At 37.3% G+C, this 12090-nt stretch overlaps 1 protein-coding gene across 1 annotated transcript; it reads left to right on the top strand.

The window, feature by feature from the left end:
* The first annotated feature begins 10518 nt into the window (after positions 1 to 10518).
* LOC116177251 lies at positions 10519 to 11152 on the top strand. The gene is made up of 2 exons (XM_031496168.1): positions 10519 to 10626; positions 10678 to 11152. Exons 1-2 carry the CDS (start codon positions 10579 to 10581, stop codon positions 11092 to 11094), a joined length of 465 nt encoding a protein of 154 aa, XP_031352028.1. The 5' UTR covers positions 10519 to 10578; the 3' UTR covers positions 11095 to 11152.
* Positions 11153 to 12090: the final 938 nt, after the last annotated feature.

Here is a 12090-nt window from a genome sequence, read left to right as displayed (position 1 = left end):
TCACACAAGCCGATAACAAAAATCATAATTGAATTTTTGAAATCACTTTCCTGTGTATTGTTAAAATTTAAAATACGCGTTGAAAGTTCCATAGAACTCTAAGTGCGTACACAAAATCTGTAAGTTCAATAAACACCCTGTATATTAATCTTCAACCTCCCGCTAACCAATCATATATAACTCTGAATTCAAAACAGAATATTAGTTAAGTTAAAGGAAAATTCCACCAAATCAAAATGATTGCACAGGATTATAAACGTAATTGAAGCTACGTCCCTACATGAGAAAGCATTATGGATCTAGCTACCCCTAAATGACAAACTCATTTACAAGCATTGCGCAACCTTAGACAAAAGCCCTGCAAATTCAAATTTATAATATAAAGCACCTACTACACCCTACCTATATAGTGATACCATTACATAGAAAATAAGGGAAACATTTACCTAGTTTCGGGAATCACTCACGCGTACACACTCGCGAACTCATTGAATAATTAGGATTGTTAGATTCGTGTCAAGTGGCGTTGCGTAACTGCGCCCTTCGCCAAAAGAGGGAATGGGTCATATTCACAACTTTGTAACGTTTTTTTTTAAATTGTTATGTTCCCTTTAGTAACAGTTACGCCATCTGTATACTTTCTCTATAAATTCGCTGTGGCTTACACTATCGCCATAGATTTTCTCATAGTTTTCTTTATTCTACCGCTAGAGGTCATACAAGTTAACTATTTTAAAGTTGTTGCCTACTCTTCTTAACGCTTGTTTGCGCACTAGAACAGATTCAATCGTTACTTGTAAAAGAACACGCCGCCATTTAAGTTTTGCTGTGACATTTTCCTTCGCATGTTTGCTGATATATCTACTTCATCAAAACGCTTTTTGCTGATTTTTCTACAAGTTAAACCGTTTTACGACATGTATTAACAATTGCGTAATAACCTTGACTTCGAATAATGATTTTAGGCTTTTGTTTTCTGGTTCATTCTCTTGTCTTCCTGTTACTTCGTTGTTGTCTACCTGAATATTGCTATCTACATCGACATTCTTTTGTGAAATATCGATCTACCCGGCTTTTGGATTGCATCACCTATTGGAAAATTATTTAATACCTTCTTTAAGTTTAAATTAACGTTAACGATTAGTTTTGTATATTACCGACAGGTCGTTGTTAATCAAAATTTTGCTTTTGCTCTCTAACGTAAACTGAATTATTGTTTACGATTGAGTGACGATTTTTCAGTATTCGAGTTACTCGACGTGTCGAACGTTAGATTTTTCTCGCACTTATATGCTCTCTTTTGTTTTGTGTTTTTATCTGAATGTAGATTATTGGCAGAGAGCGCCCTTCTGAATTCAGACGGCTGCGGTCGGGGATTCAAGGGTTTTATTTCGACGTTACTCATCCGTGAGATTAACGTTTGTGCATAAAGGTTTCGATATAAATAAAGGCAATAAAATAAAATAAAATAATTCGATAATTGTTTTGTGACTACGAGCTGGTATTACGATTTGACATATTTTTGAATTAAATTGCAATAGATTTCAGTTATCATTTTACCACGGTTAGTGTTTATGTTCAACCCATTCAGTTTCTTTACCTTTATCAGGAACAGAACAAAAATAATTTAGTCTACATTGTCTCAGTAAGTATTTTTGTAAGTATTCCTTTCCCTAGGTTGAAATAATGCCGACAATGAGAGCGAGCCACCCTGTATTTGAAAATTTACGTGCTGTAAACGTAATTAGGTTTAGCATTGAAAGTTTCAGGCAGAATATCCTGTAGCATGTTTTAATTTATTTGTTTAGGGACACTTTATCAAATGGACACAGAATTTCAGATTTTATTTAATGGTTATTGTAATGTTTAGATTTTTGTATTGTAAATTGTGTATTTGTGTTAGTAATTTAAGGGTGGTTATTGTAATTTAATGAGTGTATGAATTCAAAGAATAAGGAAACATTTAAAATTTAAAAATCGACGTAAGAAAGAAGTTTTATCGGGGCACGTGTGTAAAAGCTGTTATCGGGCAAATTCATTGGTTGGTTTTCCATACATTTGTTTATTTATTTATTTATTATTTATTTCGGCCTCGGCCTAAAATACTAATTGTAGTATAAATATATCTTAACTTGAATATAGAAATGGTACCGGGATCCCACGTCGTGGGTAAGAAGATTTAAGTTTTCTTACAGAAGACAAAATCTCTTCTGAAGGGCGCCTAATTTTATGCATCCAAAATCTCTTCTTAAAACAAATGAACATCAGGTTGTCATATTAATTATTTTTTGAAATTGTTGCTTTGGCTTAACAAAAAATAAATCTCTTGCGCTCCTTAAACTATCACCGGCACTACCAATTGACAATATCCACTTTTTTCAGTTGAATACATCCCGCACTAACGAAAAATACGGAAGCCAACGAAGCGACATTCAAATTAATTAATATGACAGTCAGATTTTCATTTGTTTTAAAAACTTATTTTGGTTGCATAAAATTAGGCGCCCTTCAGAAGTGATTTTGTCATTTAAAAGTAGACATAGGGAAAACAATACACATAAATCCCTATGTCTACTTCTCAATAAATAGCGCTGTATAGGTATACTATTGAGCCACAATTACTTTGGACGCTATTTGCATTCTACAATGGGACAACTACGATAAGGCAATTGTTTATAAATACCTCGATTGTTTATGCTCGATGAGCTTTCGTGTATTCTTTAATGGGGATGATACTTGGTTCACGGTAAAATTTTCGTTCCGCTAGGTATCGCAGCGAAGCCAACGCACGGTTCGACTCCACAAGACAACTACCGTAGGTTCAGCGTCTGAGATGCATGTCGAACCGCTTAACTTACTAACACGAGTTCACTTATATTTATACCCCTTCTCTCAGTATCTGCTGTAACAAAGTCTTGTTTTTAATGTGGAAGATGAATAAACAAACAGACTCAATCAAATGATAATTTTCTATTTATATTAATTATGTTCCACATTGCAGCTCCGTTTTTATTTAGTCCGGACCGTTGGTCTTGGCTTTAGAGCCCTAATCAATCAGTAATTTTATATGACGACTTCCCCAATTTTGGCTTGGATTATTATCGTCCTGTTGATTGACTGATACAAATTGTAAGCACTGGTGGTTGCTTAGTGCTCAAAATCATAAAGGACGGTCTCCTTTTCCTGGATGCTCTTCTTCCTCATTCTCAGGATCTATGTAAACGAAATTCTACTTCTTACATGGGTTACTATTTGTGTGTCCGCTCTTTTCTGTGACCGTTTACACCCTTTACCCTACACCTTTTGCCGTAGTGTCCCCGGTTACCGCACGTGAAACAAACGGCGTCTCTGGCCGGGCAGTTACTATCAGTTCCCAAAATTTCCAAGTCGGTCTAGTTTATGAAAAACCACAGACCTCTAAGATTGCTCTAAAGGATCCCTAACATAGTTAGGATTACTGGTAGCAATCACAATCCTAATCTACAAACGAATCCTAAAATTTAAACAGGATTCGCCAGAATGTATAATATCACCAAGAATTATCTACAATAAGTAAGCTTCGATCGAGTCCTGGGTATACTATCCTGTGAAAGTTCCTAGGTGCTATCAGGTTCCCAAATTTTCGAAATCTTAATCAACGCTCATTAAGTTGCCTATTTTTAGACATATATTATCTTATTATTCCCAAAGTTCTCGATATCTCAGATTGCAAAATTTCGAACTTTCATATTTTCCAGACGATTAATTTGAAAGTTTCCTACCTTCTACCACAGGGTTTTAATATTAAGAAACACTTTTAGTGTTAGTGGTGATCTGATTGATCGTGGAGAAAAGCCGATTCTTCTTCTAAAGAGCACCTTTAATTTGAATGTGATACACTTAGACCTAGTAGAGCGACATTTAATGATAACCCTACAGTTTTTTAAAAAATCCTCATAACTGAAAATCTGAAAACTACACTGGCTATACAAAGGCTCAAATGCTTTAAATAAGTTAGTTAAGTAAAGCCAAAATGTGCCTTAAACTTGGTGCTGTAAGAAACAGACCTATCATTTTAGGGCAGCTGTCAGTAGGGCCCTTGAGCCTTCAACCATTGTGCATTTCAACCCCTAATACAAATCTGCGTTCTTATAGTTAATAGGTTCGAAGTACTCCCATGTATTCGTTTGCATTTAAGTACTTAGTCAAGGAAAAAGAAGTGAGAATAATCTCACCTCCTCACTTCACACTTATCGGGAAACATACTATGGCATAGAAAACCAATATATTATTATTATTAATATGGGTTGAGTGTTGTATTGTTTAAATGCAAATACGAATCCGTAAAAACGTTTGAATGGAGCCACAACCGACATCAGAGAGAGAAAGAGAAAACCGCTCCAAAGATAATATGGTAAAGTCAAAACACTAATCCCTTTATCAGATAGATGCGTAGTCAGAAAAGTAATAATGTCCCAAAAGAAATATTTGCATGTAACCAATGCCATAGAAAACACTGCACGACCTCGGGCGGCGACATAAAGAACTAAAGCAATAAGAAATATATACTAACAACTTTACTAGAATAATTAACTTACCTCTAAAACTAGTGTATTACAAAGAAGATGGCATAAGAATATCAAATAGAAACGAGAGTACATTTATTGGGAAAAATATTCAAGCAGGAAACAAACCGTTACAATTTGAAAAATTGAAAATTTCTCTATTTGTACGATACGGACGGCGGGACATATTTTGTACACATAATCATAGCGCATGTCATCGCTCCGGGTGGGGAAATACAAGGACTGGAGATTACGACGGGGGTTCCTCAAGGGTCGGTCCTAGTACCTACTCTGTGAAACACGGTGTACGACGGGTTTGCCGACGATTTCACAGTTATAGCGCGCGATCTCAAAGTGAGGATGGCGGTGGCGCGAATGAAAGGTGCTGCCGCAGAAACAGCTAACTGGATGAAGAGCAGGCAGCCGGATAAAAAATCAGGTTCGCCATTTTGACAGGCAGGAAAAGGTTGGAGGCGGTAGGCGTTGACATACTGAGCGAGGAAACCAGGGCCGAGAAATCCAATAAGATCTTTGGCGTGGTTATCGACAGAAGCTTGACGTTTGTCGATCAAGTCTGCCATGTTACGTAAGTCGGTAATGACACAGTGCCGAACGAGGGGGGGGGGCAACGCTAGACAAGGACATCACTTCAATCTTTATGAATAAGTTGCTACGTCGCGGCTATCGGACTGCTACAAAGGACGACGTTTTGGTGATCGCCGACATTGCACCGGCGAGGATCATGGTGGGGGGGGGGGGGGCAGAGCTAAGAAGTGGAGTAGGTCCCGAAAGCTGGAGGAATGGGAAGTACCTTGATTACGAGTGTGCGCCGGGAGTGGGTTGGGCGCATGCATAGGGAGGTGAACCACCTGCTTACCAGACACCAATATCAACCCAGGGTTGACAAAACGAAAAACCCATTTAAAAAACCCACAGGGTTTTTGTGTCAAAAACCCACTCAACGACCTATACAAAAACCCAACCCAAAAACCCATACAAAAGCCCAAAGAATTTGAGACACAGAATGAGACAAAATCGAGACAGTTTTTATATAGTATTTAACAACAAAATATAATGTAGTTTACTTGGAAACAGACAGGCACTGATAGATCAGTCTTTATATTCTTATTCCTAGTTTCAAAAAAAATTTCCATTAAAATAAAAAATACAAAACGGCTTATTCATTAGGAACAAAATAAAATAAAAATTATAATTAAAAACTTAAAACAACTTTTTCTCTTTTTTAAAGTGGCTCATTTTTATTATTTTTACAAGCTTTTCTACTTTATCGGGCAGTATTAAGTTCAAAATTAATGTTATTTTTCTATAATTTGAGGTTAGAGTTCCGAAAATTCGACAAATACCCAAAAATTACCCAATTACCCCAGAAAAACACAAAAACCCAACACAACTACCCAAAACCCCACCCAAAGCATACAAAAACCTAGATTTTTGCCAACCCTGTATCAACCTGTTTCTAAAAGATCCGAAATGCTAGAATCCTTAGTGCGTATCGAAACCATCTTTAGGGAGATGGTTGTAGAACCTTCCCCATGGTGCTACGTGTCACGATGGTCAAGAGGTAGACGAAACTGCAGGGAGGCTGACAGGGTTGGCCCGTGGTCCGAACCACGTATGCCTTAAACGGGGGGTTGCTTATTGCTCGAGCCGTTGTAACATCCTGATGGTGTGAAAGACTGCACACGCTAAAAAAAGTGTGCACATTGAGGCGTTGAGCAAGATATCCTTGCACAAACGCCAAGAATCCCAAAAAATAAAGCTCCCGGGCTGGAAGAAATTCACGGAAACGCACTAAGAACGTTGCTGAAGACTCTTTCTGATATTCTCGTCGAACTATTCAATTGCTGTAAAACTAGCAAACCTACATCTGTTCTAAAACTAGGTAAGAAGGATCTCGCCAATTCCAACTCGTACGGACCGATAACTTTATTAAAGCTATTCAAGAGAATTCTCCTCCAAAGACTGTATGACGAATTCCCACCTAAACACTTTTTAAATTCCCATCAATATGGCTTTATTTCCGGGCGAAAGTCAACAGACTGTGTGCAAAAACTAGTAAATAACATCAGGACGAATGCGCATCGATATTTGATGGCGGTTTTCGGTAAAATTACCGGAGCATTAAATGATCGAAATTTGTAACGAATGCTCTCGTCATTCGTAGCTATCTTTCGGATCGTTCGATCCGTTTTCCTTCGAGAGCCTTGAAGATGTCCGCCTCTAGTTTGTTAGTAAAAGTTGCCACTAAGGTTCGGTCTTTGGTCCTACGCTTTGGAAGCTCTCCTCGGACAACACCTACCGCACCCCTACGTAGACATTTTCGCATTTGCTGATGTCCGGTAGCAACAGGCTCGACCTGGAGGCAAGAACATGCTTATGCCTCCAACGACTGACGGACTGGGCCGGTAGCAACAAACTGTCGTCTTAATAGACAAGACGAAGTACATGGTTTTTGGATCCAAACCACAAAGAAATCCGACAATTCAACTATGGAACCGGTCAATCCGCGGAGTTTTCGAATTCAAGTACCTGATACTGTTATTAGGTCACAAGCTCTCCTTCGTCAAGCATTACTCTCAAGTAGTAAAAAAACGTAAAATCTTCCTTCATCTAATTTACGAATACTCATGCCTAAAATGGAATCTCCCCAACCCAAATAACACAAGTACGTGCATCGCAAATACATAGTACGTACCCCGCTGGATTTAGGGACGTACATTTCACGTACAGTTACGGTTCATGTATGTAAATTTCACGTACATGGTACGTTATTTTTGCACTACTTTGTACATGATAGGTACGTACTTTTTAGTAGCAAATATAACGTACCATGTACCTACGAAAAATGTACGTACATGAACCGTTAGTGTACGTGAAATGTACGTCCGTAAATCCAGCGTTGTACGTACTATGTACTTGCAATGTACGTAGTTGTGTTATTTGGGAAGTAGCCGTGTGATTCAGTCAACTTTCTATTAAACAACGCGTGATTGTATACCTAACATTATATTATTATTTCACGCTAAATGAATCAGGGCACAAAATACTATACTATCACCCCTTTTATACCAATGGGTAATGACAAACGCGTACCGTCTAGCATCTAGCTACAGAAATTAGAAAACTAAATGATCACCAATTGACCGAAATTGCCGGCGTACCATGTACGTATTTTGTACGTTGTAGAATACTTTGTGATCGTGTGTACATCAGACGTACATATTGGCCCCATGGATGTCCGTATGTAAAATGGAACAAAAATGTACGTACAGTGGAAAATAAGTGCTATATGGGAAGAAGTCACAACTAAGCAAAGTTTGAACCGAATTGGTCCAAGCGTTTACCAACTATAGTGTTCACAGACAGACAGACACCATCAACTCCACCATAGTTGCTCTAGATCAGTGATTCCCAAACTGGGGAGCGCGCCTCCTGAAGGGGCGCGAAGCTTTGTTAAGGGGGAGCGCGAGATCCCTGATTTGATTTGAGGCAAATTTACCTTTAAAATACTTATATTAGGTATTTTTATGTAAAATTGTACAGAGTGAGCAACAAAGATTGAAGCGTGCCGCTTCAGCTAAATTGGCAATGTGCCGCTCATAGCATATGCTGATTTGATACAAGATACGAAATACGAATAGACGCACGTCACTGTGACAGCGCAGAACGTCATTTTCGTATACAACTCCATACAAAGAAGGTAGTTTTTATATTAATAGGAACAAGCGGTGATGACGCACGCTTCAATCATTGTTGCTCACACTGTATTTGACCCATTCTTCTTGATTGAAAAACATAATATTTTATGAGCCATAACAACTTTTTTAGCACCGCCAGAAAGTTGAGAAAAATTCACCAAGGTTTTGTTATATATCAAGGTAGAGAAGTCCACTATTATTGCCTGAGCACCAAGATTACATCTCGAGGCGCTTGCGCCGAGGGGTGTAAGGTGCGAAGTAATAGACTTCTCTACCGTGGTATATATACTATTTTTTTCACTACTAGCACTTGAAATCCTCTAAATTAACATATTATATTGATAAGAGAGTTAACGGTTGGACAGAATTGTTTGTTTCTTAATTTAACATGTCAATCAAGTACGTGGAAGTACAAGTCAAACAGGCCGTATTTTGTTCTGTCATTGAGATTTTTCAAAGAGTAATTTCGTTCGAATTTTTTCAAAATGTGATAATTTTAGGTATGTAATTTCTCTGGAAATTGCGAATGGTGGCAATTATTCGTTTTAGAGAACTTGTCTAAACGTTCATTGAGCGAAATTTCGGGTTGTGTTTTCTAAAAGTGACAGCGTGACAGTTCTCATTATTGACTACTAGTTAATAATAAAAAATTATTAACCACTTTGAACAAATGCCGAGAAAGCCTACTTTACAAGTGGAAAAAAAGTTAATAATCATGTCATCAGACGCTAGTAGTGAAAAAAATAATTTTTTCTACAACTGTCAAAAAAACCTGTCATTTTCTGACGGATTTCGAAACACGAAGTACTAGATTTTTAAACGGTTAATTAATAAGTAAGGTTGCTCTTGACAACGTGCGCGAAATCGTCAACAGTGAAAAAAAGTATTTCGCGCACGGGACAAAGTTAAACTTAAACAGCAATTTAATTAACAATCGGTTCAGTTGTAGAAAAAATATTGTATATAACGCTAGCGCGAAGTTATTTCGCGCATTTGACTGATATTTTGACTCGGCTTCGCCTCGTCAAAATACCTTCAGTCTCAATGCGCGAAATTGAACTTCGCGCTCTTGTTATATAAATAACTATTTTCTATTTCGGTGTTACAATGAGAATTTTGTGCAACTGTTTTCGGCAAAAACAGTGTTTCAATGAGTTCCATTGTAACATTGTTTTTGGTAACTTTTCATCTCTAAGTTGGCAGTTCGCCAAGACGTCAACGTCAAATCATCAGATGTGAAATCAAATTACGTACGTAAAATGAATGTGTTTTCCTTGATTTTTGGTACACGAAGAACTTAATACATTCCAAATCAGCAGTTTAGACATCCACCATAAATAAATTTATCTACGAGTAAAAAATTACACATTCACGGAATTTAAAGTTTCCAAATGTCAGTGTTGTGTTTATCTACGCTGCCAACTTAAAATTTGTCAACGTAAATGGTGTTGCCAACTTAAGACATATTAATTCTAAAGTTTCCTGTAGTTTTTGATAATTACTTTTTAATTAAATTAAAGCCCCGAAATAGAAAAAATAGTATGAAAAACACGTGTTACAATGCTTTATTGTAATACTCCTATCTTGTGGACACTCGTGGCTCCGCTTCGCTACGCCACTCGTGCCACAAGATAGTCGTATTACAATAGGTCGCATTGTAACACTTGTCTTTCAATATACTAATTTTGATATCTTTGAAAATAAATTGACGCCAACGTATTCTCGAAAATGGCATTCTTCGGTTTTTTAGCCACAACTTCGCCTATTGGTGGACCTACAAGACTCTTTGAAACGGAAAATTAATCACCATACAATTCTGCATAACTTTGCCCATTCAAAAGGCTTTGTATCTCTAGCGGTTTCCGAGTCCCTATAATGAAAATGAAAAAAAACTAACCCTGTAATTTTTTTAATAAATACGTTTGTAGTAACAGCAGTTTTTTTTAATCGAGTGGGGGGGGGGGCGTGTGAGCAATTTTAGTTTTTCGAAAGGGGGCGACATGGAAATAAGTTTGGGAACCACTGCTCTAGATGTATGTAACGTTAGATCACTTGCTCAAAGAAAACCTTCAAGTCTAATTTTCGCCCTAAACTTAAAATGCATGTTACCTTAGCAAAAGGTCCAAACTCGGCGCGTAGAAGGTACATAGTGGTCTGATTGGCGAAAGTTAAATTTGAGGCCAAGTTCAATGATATCCAACGTATAAATGAATTTAACTGGGTTGCGGACACCACGAAATACCTACGTATCAAATTTAGTGCCAGTCGGTCAGGTCGGTAAGCACGTCGCATGCGTGTCATTCAGTAGACCAAATATGCTAAAAATGGCCATGGTAGCAGTAATTTTCTTATCAATGTTGGCGGTAAGTATAATTGAATTATACGAAATTGCTATACTTAAATGTATATTTTAGTCCGCAATGTCACACGGTCAAGAGCAATGTCTTAGAGAAACAAAAACCGATTACGAAACCCTTCACAAAGAATTCCACACCTTCCAAACGTCCAAAAGAAATGTAATTATTGGAAAGTTTTTCGCGTGCCTTTGGAAGAGGCAAGGTCTAATGGACGCGGATGGATCCGTGATCGTTGACAAATTTCCAGAATATTTTGCCACATTGGTTTCCAGGTATCGTAATTTGCCAATAACGGAGCAACGGAAAGCAGAAATCAATAGATTGATTGAGAATGGCTTGTTCGATTTGAACTTCGAGGGCGACCAAGAAAGAGATGCCATTCAGTTGGTGAACAATATTAAATATGGTTTTTTTGGTATTACTTTCGCCGATAGGGAGCCAGGCAGAGATCTTTTGGAGATCATCATGGAATAGCGCTTAATCATTGTTATGTACCTACTAATATTATAACAATAAATTAACTTGTAACAAATATAGCATACGAGCTTCTACGGAAAATTTAATCAGTTTTTCCTTGGGCGATGATAAACATAATACTGAAAACAGAATTGGAAAATTCGAAACCGTTCGAGAGTTATCATTTACACAGACGGGCGGACGGAAAGTTTAATACTCCCTTAGTAATAATTTACACCCCCAACTGACTCGTTTTCCAACAAATTATAATCTATGTAAAATTGCTCCTCCATAAAATAGGACGGGGTAGTCAAAAGATTAGAGAACTAGACAAAAAGTATAAAACTTATATTTTAAGTGTTATTTATGACAATTTTATTATAGGTAGATGAAGTGATAGTCAAATGTGATACCTTTTTCCAGAGAATTAAATTAATTTTTTTGGACTTGTAGTAACTTTTATTTAATTCAATTCTCAATTCGCTTTAATACTCCTTACGCGATCTGTTTATTTCCCCTGTAAGTTCGTGTAAGTTATATCGTTGCCATTGATGTCATTTAGTAGTTCACTTTCTACCGCTAGAGGTCACGCATAGTATCAATTTCTTACAGTGACTCTATAGAGACAACGTGCTGTTACGATGGTGTTATTTTCTATTGTAGCTGAAAGATCCGCCATATTTTTGCCAAATACATAGGATTGGTAGAAACTCAGCTGGAAACCAAGGTGATGAATTTATCTTGCTGGACACAATTGTAACCATAGCAAAAATCTACTAATTTGGGTAAAGGAATCAGCTCAATGATAAATTGCCGACATGGAGCATTATGGCAACACTGTCCTTATACAGTCACTCTACATAGAGTGAGTTTATACGAGAGGCATTTTGAGGTGATTTTATTACCAATCCTTTGAGTCTACTAACATTTTTTCTAAGGTACTCCCAGGTACTAACAAAATTTTGACACGAACTAATGATAATTTTTCCAGAGCAAGTCCAGCATCCACTATTA

This window comes from Photinus pyralis, unplaced genomic scaffold (genome assembly GCF_008802855.1).
Source record: "Photinus pyralis isolate 1611_PpyrPB1 unplaced genomic scaffold, Ppyr1.3 Ppyr1.4_LG7, whole genome shotgun sequence".
NCBI classification, from domain to species: Eukaryota; Metazoa; Arthropoda; class Insecta; order Coleoptera; family Lampyridae; genus Photinus; species Photinus pyralis.
The sequence above is the reverse complement of the archived record's forward strand: the minus strand, read 5'-3'. Positions and strand labels throughout refer to the sequence as shown.

Bases quoted from the DNA above. Each gene is read 5' to 3' on its own strand.
- LOC116177251 (XM_031496168.1), top strand. From the start codon at position 10,579: ATGCTAAAAATGGCCATGGTAGCAGTAATTTTCTTATCAATGTTGGCG. The intron at 10,627-10,677 runs GTAAGTATAATT...TGTATATTTTAG, and splicing joins TTTTCTTATCAATGTTGGCG to TCCGCAATGTCACACGGTCA.